Source organism: Bufo bufo, chromosome 9 (assembly GCF_905171765.1).
Source record: "Bufo bufo chromosome 9, aBufBuf1.1, whole genome shotgun sequence".
NCBI lineage: Eukaryota > Metazoa > Chordata > Amphibia > Anura > Bufonidae > Bufo > Bufo bufo.
In genome coordinates, this window is record NC_053397.1 from 196,017,048 (window position 1) to 196,034,100 (window position 17,053).

Below are 17,053 nucleotides of genomic sequence, written 5' to 3' on the forward strand. Positions count from 1 at the left end.
GTCCATGTGCTCCAATAGGGTATATCAGGCATGCTCAACCTGCGACCCTCCAGCTGTTGCAAAACTACAACTCCCAGCATTCCCGAACAGCCTACAGCAGGGCATTGTGGGAGTTGTAGTTTTACAACAGCTGGAGGGCTGCAGGTTGAGCATGCCTGGGGTATATACTCGGGACACGGGGGCGGATTGGCCACAGACCTTACAGGGATGTTTCCCGGCGGGCCCAGGGGGCCACCTGAGCCCTCCTCAAGCCGTTCAGTAGAGGGTTTTGGGGATGTACTTTGTGCTGCTGCTTGCAGTATTTTGTGATGGACTGTGGTATTTGGCTCTGCTGGGGCGGTATAATGTGCCACAATACGGTATTGCTGGCCCTGCCTTCCATCAGTTTGGACCCTACGAAATGGGGCCACTTTTAGTATTTTTTCCAGGGCCACTTTAAGTTCCCAGTCCGCCCCTGTCGGGACTCTACTACTGTAGCTGCCACAGCAAAGAGCCACAGCAAAGACCAGCTCCTGCTCTGGAGTACTAAATGCACACTTGTATTTCATGGCCGCTTATTCATTTGAATGGGCGCTGTGTAATGGAAGCAAGGGGATTGTGTGGTCACTGGCATCTCTCCCTAGTGAACTACTGATCGCCAGGGGCTTAAGTTACGACTGCCTAACCCAAAGGAGTCAGCTGACCCCCTTTGAGTCCTGACTCAGGCTACTTTCACACTAGCGTTTCTATTTTACGGTATTGAGATCCGTCAAAAGGTCTCAATACCGGAGAAGAACGCTTCCGTTTTGTCCCTATTCATTGTCAATGGGGACAAAACGTAACTGAACAGGACAAAATGCATTCCGTTCCGTTTGGTTGCGTTCTCCTACTGGAGAGCAAACCGCAGCATGCTGCAGTTTTCTTTCCGTCCTGGGATGCGGAACAAGACGGATCCGGCATGACCCACAATGCAAGTCAATGGGTACGGATCCGTTTAACTCTGACACATTAGAAAACGGATCCGTCCCCCATTGACTTTTAATGGAGTTCATGACGGATCCGTCTTGGCTATGTTAAAGATAATATAACAAAACAATAACGGACACAGGTGCACTCTGCAGTAATACTAAATCCTCAAACTGATTTTAAAATTGAGAGATTAGTCAACATGTCCCACGGTGTAGAACATGTCTTAAGCCCGGACACCGCGACAAGGTTTCTCAAGTAGCCCGGGACCCTACACTCTCCAACCTGAGCCATATGGGCAATACCAGGAGCCAGTGGGCAAATTACAGGAGCATTGGGCCGACTCACAAACAACTCACCAGTTACCTCCAGCATGTGGCCATGCCTGCAATGGGAGGAGGGAGGAGTCTGTGAGTCCCACTCAAGACTTGCTGATATGTCCCAGGCCTCACAGGTGCACCTTAATGTGACCTGTAGATGGAAAACAGGCACATTTAAATAGGAGTTTATACACCTCCAGAAATCTATATATACAAACTAAGAAGACAGGTTGGCATTAGCAGGAGGTGCTTCAAACCCACATGCAGTTGTGCATATATATAGGGGAGCAGATCCTGCATTTGTGGCCCGTTGCTAATGGCAATCCCCAGCAAAATGCATACAATGGAGGATGCCCGCAGCGAACCACAAGTACCACAATGGACATCCTACACAAGGTAACAAGTGCGGATGTAATAATTAATATAACAATATAACAAAACAATAACGGACACAGGTGCACTCTGCAGTAATACTAAATCCTCAAACTGATTTTAAAATTGAGAGATTAGTCAACATGTCCCACGGTGTAGAACATGTCTTAAGCCCGGACACCGCGACAAGGTTTCTCAAGTAGCCCGGGACCCTACACTCTCCAACCTGAGCCATATGGGCAATACCAGGAGCCAGTGGGCAAATTACAGGAGCATTGGGCCGACTCACAAACAACTCACCAGTTACCTCCAGCATGTGGCCATGCCTGCAATGGGAGGAGGGAGGAGTCTGTGAGTCCCACTCAAGACTTGCTGATATGTCCCAGGCCTCACAGGTGCACCTTAATGTGACCTGTAGATGGAAAACAGGCACATTTAAATAGGAGTTTATACACCTCCAGAAATCTATATATACAAACTAAGAAGACAGGTTGGCATTAGCAGGAGGTGCTTCAAACCCACATGCAGTTGTGCATATATATAGGGGAGCAGATCCTGCATTTGTGGCCCGTTGCTAATGGCAATCCCCAGCAAAATGCATACAATGGAGGATGCCCGCAGCGAACCACAAGTACCACAATGGACATCCTACACAAGGTAACAAGTGCGGATGTAATAATTAATATAACAATATAACAAAACAATAACGGACACAGGTGCACTCTGCAGTAATACTAAATCCTCAAACTGATTTTAAAATTGAGAGATTAGTCAACATGTCCCACGGTGTAGAACATGTCTTAAGCCCGGACACCGCGACAAGGTTTCTCAAGTAGCCCGGGACCCTACACTCTCCAACCTGAGCCATATGGGCAATACCAGGAGCCAGTGGGCAAATTACAGGAGCATTGGGCCGACTCACAAACAACTCACCAGTTACCTCCAGCATGTGGCCATGCCTGCAATGGGAGGAGGGAGGAGTCTGTGAGTCCCACTCAAGACTTGCTGATATGTCCCAGGCCTCACAGGTGCACCTTAATGTGACCTGTAGATGGAAAACAGGCACATTTAAATAGGAGTTTATACACCTCCAGAAATCTATATATACAAACTAAGAAGACAGGTTGGCATTAGCAGGAGGTGCTTCAAACCCACATGCAGTTGTGCATATATATAGGGGAGCAGATCCTGCATTTGTGGCCCGTTGCTAATGGCAATCCCCAGCAAAATGCATACAATGGAGGATGCCCGCAGCGAACCACAAGTACCACAATGGACATCCTACACAAGGTAACAAGTGCGGATGCTGCGGGCATCCTCCATTGTATGCATTTTGCTGGGGATTGCCATTAGCAACGGGCCACAAATGCAGGATCTGCTCCCCTATATATATGCACAACTGCATGTGGGTTTGAAGCACCTCCTGCTAATGCCAACCTGTCTTCTTACTATGTTAAAGATAATACAACCGGATCCGTTCATAACGCAGACGGTTGTATTATCAGTAGCCGAAGCGTCTTTGCTGAACCCTGCCGGATCCAGCAAAAACGCTAGTGTGAAAGTAGCCTTACAGAATATGTTGTCTACGTGGGACAACTCCTTTAAGCAGAACAAAGCATGTGTGTTTTTTTAGCAGTAAAAATTATTTAAAGTCAATGATACCTGGTTTATAGTTCATGAGAGAAGACTTTTATGCCCCAATTACTACCCTGCTGTTCCAGCGCTGCAGCTTCATCCTCACCTCTTTTATGTAATTACTTGGCTGCGGCAGTGACGTGGCTATCTGCAGCAGCCAATCACAGGACCGCTTAGGTGAATGATTGGCTGCGGTGGTCAAATGGGATATACCGCTCCGTCAGAGGTGGGGACTGGAGCAGTAGTGCTAGAACTGACTGAGAATAACTGGTGATTATACCTTCTGTCACTATTTTAGCACATCTCCCCCCTTTTGGACACATTTTAACAACCCCGAACACCTCTTCGAAGGGCATCTGTCAGCAGTTTTGTGTCTATGAAACTGGCTAACCTGTTGCCTGTGCACTTGGCAGCTGAAGGCATCTGTGTTGGTCCCATGTTCATATGTGCCCGCATTGCTGAGAAAAAATTTTAATACATGCAAATGAGCCTCTAGGAGCAACGGGGGCGTTACCATTACACCTACAGGATCTTCTCTCTTTGGAACTGCCACTCCCTTTCCACTTTGATTGACAGGACCAGGCGGAGAAAACGTAATCACGTCTGGCCCTGTCAATCAAAGTGCAGAGGGCGCAGTAGTTGCAGAGAGAGCAGAGCCTCTAGGTGCAATGGCAACGCCCCCGTTGCTCCTAGAGGCTCCTTTGCATATATTAAAACATCCTTTTTCTCAGTAATATGGACACATATGAACATGGGGCCAACACAGATGTCTTCAGCTGCCAAGCGCACATGTAACAGGTCAGCCAGTGTCATAGGGACAAATCTGCTGAAGAGATATAAAATATATATTCTGTAAAAAGATGGGTATTTTCTTTCCTATTTCTTATTTTTCCTTATTTTCCTCAGAGGTTCCCGCACAGAACACCAGCCTGGCCGCAAACCCTCCAGAAGAGGAAAGTGTTTCCTTTCACAAACTCTCATATTTAGGTCATATGAAGGTTTCCGCTCCACGCAGTGAGACAGAAGCCCTGCGGGCCATGTCCTCCATGAGAGCAGATTGTTCAGCTCCAATCACTGTAACTCTCTACGTTCCCAATGTGGCTGAAGGCTCCGTCAGGTGAGGTTTTGTCGAGGTTAGATAACCTACAATAGAAATTCCAGGGCTCGTGTGTGTGTGTGTAGGATCCACCGACAGCGTTTCTGTGGATGTAAAGACTTGAGCGCACACTTAGATGTACCTTTAAGACAATTGGTGCCACCTGGATTTGTGGCGGTGCCTGTGCCATGTTCCTTACGTTTTTTTTTTTTTTTCCTTTGAGACAATGAAGAGACAAAAAGCAGAGTGCTAATACAAATTTATGTCCTTTGTGCATGGAAAGGTGGAACACATTGTAAAGATCAGGAAATGAGCAGATACTTTCACTTTTTTTTTTTTTATACATTTGTGGTAACGGTCATGTCATATTCCTAAGATATGCAGTTTATGTCAGACCAGTGGAGATAAGGTCCCTGGAATCCAAACCAGTCCAAATGGCAGTAACCTATCAATATTTTCAGTGCAAGTGGGATCTTCTATACCTAGTCCTTAAAGGGGTTTTCCAGACATGCCTGTTTATTAACCGCTTGCAATCCTCATGAAATAACATTTCTGAAACCTCTTTTCATATAAACTCCCTGATGTGACATTCTAATATTTCTGCTAGAAGTTATGAATAAATTACTAGCAGTTTGCAATGAACGTTCAGATGGGTGTTACCAGTTGGGGGGGGGGGGGGGTGTCCCTACCCAGTCTGACATTATCCAATCAGTGTTGCAATTAGTGTGCATGAGCCCTTATTAACATGTCCGTGTTTTGGTCTGTAATTTTCTTCCAGAGACATAAGGTATAAGGGAAAGATCTGCACCTGTTCTGTGTTTAGAGCCGCACCTGCTTTTGGCTCAAAATCACTGATGGAAATCACTGACCAGAACACTGACGTGTGAATGAGGCATTAGACTGTGCAGGGGCTGGTAACACCCATCTGGACCTTTATTGCAAACTACTAATGACTCACTGATAAAACTAAGTGGGCTCTTATTGTAGACTGCTGGCAATTAATTTATAACCTTCTAGTAGGAATAATAGAAGACTAGCACAGCATAGAGCTATATGAATAGATGCATCAGAATTATTATTACATGGAGGATGCAAGTAGTTCGTAAACCAGACGTGACCGCTCTCTCTTTTAAAAGGGTTTTCGGAGATATTTATATTGATGATCCATCCTTACGATATGTCTTCATTATCTGATCGGTGGAGGTCCGACACCTGGGGGATTAGCTGTTTGAGAACGCATCGGCGCTAGCAGTACCGCCGCGACCTTTTCTCAGCTCGACGGACCTTGTATATCGGCCGTGCATGGTATCGCAGCTTGGCCCATTCACTTCTGTTGGGCTGATCTGCGTCTCTGCCATGTGACGGATGAACGTGTCGTCACTCGGCCTAGGGAAAGCTGAGAGAAGGCTGCAGTGTTCACAGGAGGCTGCTGTCTTCTCAAACAGCTGATCGACAGAGGTCCCGGGTGTCGGACCCCCACCAATCAGATACTGATGACCTATCCTGAGGATAGGTCATCAGTATAAAAGTCTCAGAAAATTCTCTCTAACAGATGTTTTGTAATGAAGGCACAGTTGGGCATTGTTCGTGCATGCTCTTGATTTTATTACTAGAGTAATGTGCATTTCATTTTTCTTACAGTGTTTTTGTGACTTTTATAAGCTGTGGTGCAGTAACACTAGGCCACAGGAAGCATTGACCAAGCTGTAAAACCCTGTATTGTTTTCTCCATATCTGATTGCAACAGACCTGCCGCTCGCGTTCTCATGATCGGAAATGTATAAAGGCTGTATCACACAGCCCGAGGTGAGAGACGATTGTCGGGAGGGAAGCGTTCCCTCCCAGCAATCGCCTGCTCACTTGCAGAGGAGATCGCTGCTATTACATGCAGCGATCATCTTCTCCGCAGCATGGGGAGGAGCGATCGTTATCCCATTGTAATAGTGGTTTGCCGGCTGCAGATCGTGATTAGACAGCATGATCTGCCGCCTGCAAACAATAGTTTTGTAACATGCCAAAAGATTTGGATTACCCCGCTGTCAACATTTTTATGTTGATCGTCTATCCTTAGGATAGGTCATCCATATCAGATCTGCAGGGGTTCGACTTCTGACACCCCCGCCGATCAGCTTTTTGGGAGTAGCTTTGGAGCTGAAACTACTCGGCTCTGTCTGCTGCTCCCATGCAATTGAATGCTCTAGTAACCAGCTTCGTCCACTACACGCTGGATGTAGCTGTGTAGTTTCAGCGCTGGAGCTACTCCCAAACAAGTGACCAGTGGGAGTGCTAGGATTGCCAATGCTATATTAATGATCTGTCTTAAAGGGGTCGTTCCATTGCGACAGCTTATCCCCTATCCTGAATGTCTGATCAGCAGGGGTCCAACTGTTGGGGCTTCTGCTGATCACGAGAACATTGGATTGTGCCCTTCTCCTCCGTTTGAATGGCGCGGTGGTCACACATACCTGCTGAGGATAGCCGAGCTCTTGTGCTCCGCTATCTGTAACTGTCCCATAGATTTGAATGGGGTGGCGCTCATCCATGCATGTCTGCTGTTCCTTTCAAACAGGGAGCACGGGCTCCTGATCTCGTGATCGACAGGAGGACCAGCTGTCAACCCCTCTCCAATCAGACACTTCTTCTTTCCTATCCCATGGATAGGAAATAAGTTGTTGCAATGGGACAATGCTTTTAAAGGTAGGCAATCAATATGAAAATCCCAGAGCGCTGTATAACATGACGTGGAGAATATGAATTGCACGCATGCATGTAATCAAGATATAATATAAAGAAAAGAGTCCAGCAGCTGCACATCAGTGATCACATAAGGCTCCTATACAGGAAGGTTCTGGTGTTTAGATATTGACTAATTTTTTCGCCTTTTTACTTTTTTTTAAATTGTTTTAGGATCATGGATCAGTCCACAAATGCAGAAATCGCCTCTTTCCCAATCTATAAAGTGCTGTTCTGTGTCCGAGGACATGATGGGACTTCGAAATGCGACTGTTTTGCATTCACGTCACGGGATCTTGACACAGACGAGTTTCAAATCCACGTGTTCAGCTGCGAGATCAAAGAGGCGGTAAGCGCACTGATGCTGGAGTCTTGTAACAGCCGCTCGTCCCTGTTTCCGAAATTGCTGTTTATAGGGTGTTGATTTGGGAATTGCAATTTTTAATAGAGAATGGCAGAAGAGGGCATTATTAAAGCGAGAATCCGTAATTAAAGGGGACCTATACCTTTGCTGAAACCATGAAGCTTTTCAGTGCTCTGCCCCTTTGGGCTCCAACATGTAGAGTAAAGATCCGTAGAAAGTATATGAGATCTGTATTCTGCATGCTGGAGAAGGCGAAACCCAAAGGTCCAGAGAACCCTGAGATTGCTCTAACAAACGCTGCTGCACCTTCATGCCTTTAGCAAACCTATTGGTCCCGTAATTTTTTTTTTTATGTACTTATACAGTTAATTCCTAAGCAAACGCCACTAGCTTTATCAATACCTTGTGTTACTTATTTTGTACAGATCCTGAGTTACAGCTTGTGTTTTGTCCCAGAGCTGTATTCGCAATTCTGCAGGATCCTGAGGTCAGATCGCCCAGCATTCCTTGTTGTCTCAGTATCTGTACAGGGATTAATCTGGTGGTTTGCATTCTCCAGTCTTTCCATTGTGCGCTGCAAAATATCCAGCCTAACTAAACTGTCAGGCTTGGAAGCTATTCCCAGTGACAACCAGCAGAACTATGAATACAGCTCTGTAACTCAAAAAGTTGCCTTTCCTAGGAATTCCACCCTTAACTCTGGGCCTTGTATTGCTGCAGATTATTCGTGTCAAATCTAGTTCGGGGCAGGGTTGACTCTCATTTCTCACACCTGACTGTAGAGATGTCATGGGGAAGTGTCAGGTGATTTCAGTAATGTGACTGTGGTTTCCTGTATTTTTTAAAGAAGTGAAATAATCCCCAGATGACAGTCCAGAGTCCACCGCTGCTTCTGTTTTCTCTTTTTATTTTACAGGGCATTTTTATTGCCCAGGCACAAAGGTGACTTTTGTCATTGTTCCTTTAGCGTTCAATAAAATTCTGAATTTGTTTTCTAGCACGTTGTGCTTATAAGTAGTCCAAATGTAAAAAAATTCAAGAGGGTACTTCAAAAAACCTCCGTTTCTGTTCAGAGCAAACTTCTCTTCCTTTTGTTTATGATGCCAGGAAATAAAATCTTTAAATGTGTTTGAAACGCGTTGCATTTATACACGAGGCCATAATGCCGGTTGTGAAACTAGAACTGACAAATAGTGGCAGCGTTTCGCTTTGCTGCTACTCAGAGACCATCGATGATGTTAAACTGTATCTAGACGTTTATAAAGATTCCCCTAAATCCCCTAAATATATATTTTGTTATATATATATTTTTTATATATATATAATATATATATAATTAAATGATTTTATTGTTTTACTAGCAAAACAGGCCCCCAAAGTTCAGTTTTTTCTATAGGGCTTTTCCCTGCAGAACATACAGAATCCCTTCCAGGTAAGGACACATGCATACAAACATATTCCATATTTTTTGCGGATCGCAAAATACATACGGTTGTGTTCATGGGCCCTAACATTGTATGCGGTCTAGGGAATCTAACTGTGCTGCAGTCAGTACGGTACTGGCAGAGGCACATATAGCTGCTCCTGCCTGTGCCCGTTCTGCTGAAACCTGCATAGCACATTAGTGAAGTATACTCCTGCACCAGTGTGCTATGCCAGGCTTTCGCAGAGCGAGGTCAGGCAAGAGATTTCTACAGCACATCAGTGCTCCTGCCCGCCCTCGCTCCACTGAAAGCTCTGCATTGCACATTGGTGGATACCCTGCTGCTATGCCAGGCTTTAGCCAAGCAAGGACAGGCAGGAGCAGCAATGTGCTGTGCAGATCTCCTGCCTGTCCTCGCTACGCTAAAGTCTGGCATGACACATTGGTGATATGCAGAGGTTTCAGCAGAGTGGGCACAGGCAGGATCAGCTATATGTGCTCCTACCAGTACAGTCCTCACTGCAGCGTCTATTGTACAAGTCGGAATCTCTGCACCGCATATATGTCTATGGTGTACGGATTCTTTATCAGCTGCAGTGAAAAGAGCTATAGAAAGGCCCAAACTTAAAAGGTTTTTTTTTAAAATCAGATCTTTTTTATTAAACATTTTACAGTGGAGATACACGTTTTAACACATTGCAAACAAGGATGACATAGAAATATACTGTCCATAAGTCAAATAACAAAAAGGATATCAGCCTATGTGTAGTAATTAAGTACCCAACCGACCCCCCCCCCCCCTCCCTCCCACCCTAACCTGCAAAGTACAAAGACACATTTTTAAACATTTCCATCCAGACGTCGAAACGACAGCCATAAATCCCATAATTTTCCAAATTTCGCTGGGCATCCACGCTTCTGGTACACCATCCGTTCATAACTCAGCATCGTGTCAACCGCACTTAGGAATTCGCCTAGGATTGGCGGCGCTGTCTGTATCCAATGTAGGGCTATTAACTTTCTAGCAACATATAACATTCTACCTATAGCTATTTTATGTACCTGACCTGTGGCCAGTTCAGAGACATATCCTAACACACACACTTTAGGGTCCTGGGGCATTCAAATATGCTATTCTTATGAACTAGGATACTAACCCCCCTGGAATGCGAGGAGAAGACGGAATGCGCCGAATACCCCAGCCACGGCTTTTGCATGACATGTATAGATTGTTTGGTCATATGCGTTTCTTGCAAGCATATTATTGCCGGCTGATATCTAGATAGGTAACGGAACAGACCATGTCTCTTCGTAGCATCCGCCATTCCCCTCACATTCCAGCTAAGTATTCTCGTGACAGGTCCCATAAGAATGCATACATATATAAAAGTACATTTGATATTTACACCTCTTCACTTCCCAACAGCTGCGAGGAAAAATAATGTTAATCACCAGATTACAGACTCCCATCTCTTCTCTATTCCCCTCGACAAAATATACAAGGACTGTACGTTTCAGCATTTTAGAATTGCCATCAATAGCACCTTTGACAGTATTAACCCCCGCTAAACCCTTCCCCCCTCCCTCCCCCCACCCAACCATCCCCCCCCAGACAATAAATATATGTAGCATAATTATATTCAGTAATGAACTCGGGGCCAACATTGTGAACCAGGCCCAACAGCGCCTGAAGCAGCACAGCATCCAGCACGATACCGTACGCAGGCACATTAAGAAGGTGGGGAGCAACCTCGGGCGTATGCTCTACCCACAAAATGTCTCCAGCAACCGGCTAAAGACAAAAGAAAATGTCCACAACGGTGGGTGGACAGTCCAGGGGACATCAAAGCTTCACTCAAGAGCAGGAATATCCATCAGTCTCAGGTGTCTGTTGATGGAATCCTAAGGCGACGCTCATTTTGATCCAGCCACTTGACCGCAGAGTCCGAGTCTTCAAAGAACACAGCGGATCCAAACGCCACCACCCTGAGCCTGGCCGGGAACATCATGGAGTACTGTACTTGCAAATCTCTCAGCCTCCGTTTAATCTCCACAAAGCGAGCCCTCTTTTTCTGTACATCCGACGAATAGTCAGGGAACAGGGACACCTGAACCCCATTGATTTTTAAATCAGGATGAGATCTTGCAGCCCTCAGTATAGTGTCTCTGTCTCGATAATGCAGGATTTTAGCCAGTATTGGACGTGGCGGACGTCCTGGCGGCAAAGGCCTGGTGGGGACCCTATGTGCTCGTTCCACAGCATACAGAGCAGAGAGTCCTTTATCACGGAATTTTTCCGCAAGCCATTTCTCAATAAAATCAGTAGCCTCTGGGCCCTCAGATTTCTCAGGGATGCCCACCAGCCTAACATTATTGCGACGAGAGCGGTTTTCGAGGTCGTCAGTTTTCGCATAGAGCGCCGCTATATCCTTTGACGCAGCCCTGCTCTCTCTCTGTAGGGTAACAGCCCCATCTTCCAGATCTGAGACCCTCCTCTCCACCTCTGAGGTGCGCTCAGCCACCTTATGCAGGTCATGCCGGATAATAGATATGTCCGCTTTTAGGCTTCCAATGTTGATGTTCATATTCTGGAGAGTGACGTTACAGCTGGCAATAACTGCCATCACATCTTTCAAGGTGGGCTCAGGGGCAGTGATCACTGGCAGGCACTTTTCAGTGCTGCACAGGCTAGAACTCGCCCCCCCTCATGCTGGACTGGGGAATGCTGGTCATCAATACAGGGGTCATCTTGCTCCCTTACTCCTTCCTCCACTTGTGCCAGGGTGCCCTCTTCTTCTCCCCATACATGGCTGGGGGACTGGTGCGATTTATGGGCGAATCGCTATAGCCGCGCTGCCGCTCCCTGACTCACCGCCGCTCTCAGGTCGGGCCACTCTTCCTCCTCAGCGCCATCTTGGGATCTTGCCTCTCTGTCCTGCCGGCTCGGCGTTTTGCCTCTTTTCGCAGGCATATTGTTGTCTCTTGTACCGGCCCGCTTCCTAACTGTGTCCCCCGCTCCTTCAGAAGTTTTAAGAGTATATCGCCACCGCTTGAGGTATTAAAGACAGGATAATTGCCGGAGCTAGTGCGGCGTGCGTCCTACTCCATGCGCCGCTAGGCTCCGCCTCCACTTAAAAGGGTTTTAGTGATTTTTTTTATACTGATGACCTATCCTCAGGATAGGTCATCAGTATCGGATCTGTGAGGGTCCGACACCCGGGACCCCCGCTGATCAGCTGTTTGAGAAGGCACTGCCGAACATTGTATAGTGGCTGTGCTTGGTATTGCAGCTTAGCACCATTTACTTCTATAGGTAGGGCTCAGCTGCTCCTAGGCCAGGGATCAGCAACCTTCGGCACTCCAGCTGCTGTGAAACTAAAACTCCCAGCATGCAAACATGCTCGGCTGCTCTGAAAACTCCTATGGATGTGAGTAAAGCAATTTTGGGAGTTGTAGTTTCTGAACAGCTGGAGTGCCGGCGGTTGCAGATCCCTGTCCTAGACCATGTGAACGATGTCACAGGCCTCACAGGAGCCTCTCAATCAGCTGATCGGCAGGGGTCCCGGTTGTTGGACAACTACCAATCAGATAATGATTACCTAGCCCCAGGATATAAAAATCTCAGAAAACTCCTCTGTCTTGCTAGTAAACCGATAAAATCTTTTATTACAAAAAAGATTTATTACAAAAATTTTCATATATTTTTTTTTTTAACAGTTTAAACAATGTTTATAAAAGATTGAGGTACACTTTAAGTGCAATGCGTATTCCGTTCTGATAAAGTGATGGCTTATTACTAGGACATGCCATCACTTTGATTGGTGGGAGTCAGACCTCTGAATATGGTTGGCTGAACGGTGAGCGGGATCACCGCTGTGCAGGGGAAAACAGCAAAGAGGCCGCAGCGCAATAGATCAGGGCAGAGTCCGCTTTATTCTCGGTGTCCGCGGGGGTTGCAGAGGTCAGACCCCCAGCTATCACAGGAGATATCGTAATGATATGCTGTCACTCTATGAGGTGGCAAAAAGAAGAGAAAGGCGCTCATAGGGTAAATAAGTTAGATAATGGTGCCTTCACACAGGAGAGGTGGTTTTGCTCACCTATTTCGGTTGCATCAGATTGGGTGCAACCACCATGAAGGCCTGGATGGGTCTGAGCGGTCGCTATGAACTTCTCATCTTCGTTAGTTATATGTGAGGCTGTATATATAATCTTATTATATAGAGATCGGTTGGGTTGTGACTGGTAAGAGTCTATCTTTGCAGTTTCTGTGCAGCTGCCTATATGACACTGTCTGCTTTGAGATGAATTTCCTGACAATAGCTCCACTGATATTCCTCCCGTTATGTCGTGTCCAGTGCTGTATGATGAAGAATGGCTTATTGTGTCCAGCAGTCTTAAACTGAAACCGCAACACAGAAGAGAGCATTCTCCCATGGGAACTTCTCTAGTTTAGACAATCGCTTCTTTTTTAAGCAGTTATGTGTTATTTCTGATCAGTGCTTGTATCTATCTTAAAAAGGACCAGTCACCACTCCTACCATTTTGCTTCTGCATAGTGTGTGGAAGTCCTTCACCTAGCTGGTGGTGCCTCCAAATCTGACACAAATGACATCAGAGCACTTGTCCTGTTTCGTAGGCGTCTCTTTGCTCTCCCCTCCCTGCAGTGTTGCTGTGTCTGTTCTTTCTTGTATTGAAGTGAAGTGAATGGGGTTGAGCTGCAATACCAAGCACAGCCGCTATGCTATGTGCGGCGCTGTGTCCTGGGGAACTCAGTTGCTCCCTGGAACAACTGATCGGCGGGGGTACTGGGACTCAGACCCCTGTCTGTCGATGTGATAATGATGACCTGTCCTGAGGATACGTCATCATTTTAATTTCCTGGATCCTGGATAACCACTTTAATTAATGCTGAGAGCACCAGATCATTATGCACCCGACCAGATGCAGTGAGGAGGGCTCGGGCGACCCCATGGGTAGTTTCCCTCTAGGGTCTATCGCCAGTTTGCCCCTGCTATAGCATGACCAGAATTTGCATTGGAGCTGTAATCATGAATGGTTTTTTCTGCTTGGATACGGAGTCAGTGTAGGGAAGGGAAGTGACAACCGCTCAGAGCCCTACAAACGTGGGCCAAAAAGCAGTTCTCACTTTTTCAATATAGGCGTTTTTTTTTTGTTTTTTTTTCTTCTTCTATTAATTTTAAGAAGTAAGCAATATTGATTTATATTTTAAAATGAGATTTGATGAGAAAAATATTGTCCAACCCCTTGCGTGTCCTGACACTGCAGACCGTGAGCATACAATCCATGATATCATCAGACTTTGTTGGCAATCTGGGATGCACCCTATTTACAAGTGGAATGGTCCACTGCTATTAATTTCCAGGAGGAATAAGGCTTCGTTCACAACTTCACATCACCGCTAGGCTTTCCGTTATATGTGTAATCCGTTCAAAATAACGGAAAGTAAATAAATAACGAAAAGCCAACAGACACTAACGGAAAGCATATACTTTTTAATGGACTGACGAAACTGATCCGTTTAAAAAACGAACACAATGCATCCGTTCGCTTTCCGTTATTCATTGTTTTTAAATGGATCCGTTTTTTTTTGTTTTTTTTTTCAAATTTCATTTGAGCGTGCTCAGAAAAAATAAACGGATTGCATAACGGATCACATACAAAGCAATCCGTTACAATCTGTCATTCATTGACTTTAATGCAAAACAAAACGGATCCGTCACAAATCTGTTATTTTAGACGGGAGCAAAAGTCCTGCATGTAGGATTTTATTAAATTTTTTTCGTCTAAAATAACGTGAAGCTGATGGAAAAGGAACCAAACGGAGTGTAACTGACACACTTTACCACCTTCCCATAGAAGTGAATGGGATTTACAACTGATCCGTTTATTTGCTTTTTATTCATCCTCTGAACGGATGAATAGAACTGAAATCCAGACTGTGATGTGAACGAGCCCCAAGCTCCATTCACACGTCCGTAATAATGGGTCCGCATCCGTGCCACAAATTGCGGAACGGGTGTGGACCCATTCATTCTGTATGGGGCAGGAATGGATGCGGACAGCACACAGTGTGCTGTCCGCATCCGCATTTCTGGAGCGCGCCGCCGATCTTCCGGTCCGGAAAAAATTAGAACATGTCCTATTCTTGTCTGGACAAGAATAGGCATTTCTATGGGGGTGCCGGCTGGGTGTATTGCGGATGCGCTATGCACTACGGACGTGTGAATGCCCCCTAATAGAGGGACAACACCGCACATAGTTTCCGCAGAGTTGTTATTTTATAGGCAGTGCAACTAGTGACTAATATAGTGATGTCAGGAGAGTCCATTTACAATGGAAATGTACAGTTTTGGTCATTGACAACATTTCTGTTGTCCCCGTAGGTAAGCAGGATCCTGTACAGCTTCAATACGGCTTTCAAGCGCTCATCAAAGCAAACTGCAGATGTGAAGGATTCCTCCCTGCCAACGCCAGATAGTGATGTCTTCACGTTCACGGTGTCCCTTGAGGTAAAGGAGGATGACGGAAAAGGGAATTTCAGGTACTCACCGCTCATGTGTTTTATTTTGTCGGTACAAGATTCCCTTCAGGCGGTCTGGCACTTTCAAGAAAGGGACGTATGGTGTGTGCTGTCCCTGGAAATGAGTGCAGTGGAGATGTCATGTCATCCGCAGCCAACGGAGGGATTTCCTCTCCATCAGTGGCAGATTAAATTACAATCAGATAAGTGCCGCTGTCGTGTAGACTTTCCTCAGATCCTCTTTGTGAGACATCAGATGGGACTGCGCTAAAGAGGTTATGCCATGGTTGATGTAAAAAATGAAAATCAGACATCACCCAGTACATGACGGCCTCTTTCTAACAAAACTAGAACCAGCCCTGCACCTCACATTGAACCAGAGCTCTTCCCATTCATTGGGTGTGTCCTTTCTGCTGTAGCTGTTTCCTTGTAACTGCCACAGCTTCTAACAGTAGATGTGGCTGGTGACAGTTAAAGATTTAAAATGAGAGCGGGCGACCACATCAGGTGGTCAAGAAATAAGGAAAAGAACAAACAGCAGGTGGCGCTTTACAGATACATTTTTACTGAATAACTCAGTGGCTATACTAAATTTTTAAAGGGGTTTTCTGGGATTTTACTATCCTCTGGAGAGGTCATCAGTATCTGATTGGTGGAGTTCCGACCCTCACCGATCAGCTGTTTCAGAGGGCACCGGGGCTCCTGTGAGTGCCACAGCTTTCTCCCTGCTTGCCAAGCACAGCGCCTTACATTGTATAGTGGCTGTGGTTGAAATATAAGAAAAAAAAGGGATTTCAGCTCACCCGACGTCCTCCCGGACCAGGAATCAATCAAAACAGTAGAAAAAATCCAGCAGCAGGCTCGGGATAAAATCCAATTTCTTTATTATAAAATCCATAGGCTGACCAGACAGGCAAGGTCTACGCGTTTCTACTGTACGTCTTAATCATGACCACCATGTCGTCAAGATTAAGACGTACAGTCTAAACGCATGGACCTTGCCTGTCTGGTCAGCCTATGGATTTTATAATAAAGAAATTGGATTTTATCCTGAGCCTTCTGCTAGTGGCTTTGCTTGGTATCGCCCTCAGCCCCATTGAAGTAAATGGCACTGAGCTGCAATACCAAGCACAGCCACTATACAATGTACGGCGCTGTGCTTGGTAAGCTGCGAGAAGGCCATGGCGCTCACAGGAGCGCCGGTGCCCTCTGAAACAGCTGATCGGTGGGGGTTCCGGGTGTCAGACCCCCCACCAATCAGATACTGATTACCTATCCTGAGGATAGGTCATCAGTAGTAAAATCCCGGAAAACCCTTTTATGATATGTAATTCCAAAAGTATTCAGATTCAGGTGCTGGTTTAAAAAATATAGAATATTTTTTGCTGCACAACCCCCAATGTTCATGCATTGATTCACACCAGTTAATAACAAAAAGTGTACGTTTGATGTAGGCAATCCATTCCTGTGTGCAGAGGTAGAGTAAGTGCATACTGGAGCCAAAATCACGATTGATGAGGATTGCTGTGGATCGGGACTGCATGACTCCAGTATCCTTCAAAGGAGAACCCATTGTAGCTGAGCAGGACATGTATTCCAAATAGGCTTAAAGGGTTTCTGC

At 45.8% G+C, this 17,053-nt stretch overlaps 1 protein-coding gene across 1 annotated transcript in view; it reads left to right on the forward strand.

The window, feature by feature from the left end:
* The window catches only part of RABGAP1L (RAB GTPase activating protein 1 like), a 328,801-nt gene that overhangs the window by 31,141 nt on the left and 280,607 nt on the right, over positions 1-17,053 (forward strand). Inside the window, exons 4-6 of the mRNA XM_040406733.1 lie at positions 4,179-4,389; positions 7,276-7,450; positions 15,296-15,453. Coding sequence (XP_040262667.1) covers positions 4,179-4,389; positions 7,276-7,450; positions 15,296-15,453 — 544 coding nt within the window. The remainder of the gene's footprint in view (positions 1-4,178; positions 4,390-7,275; positions 7,451-15,295; positions 15,454-17,053) is intronic.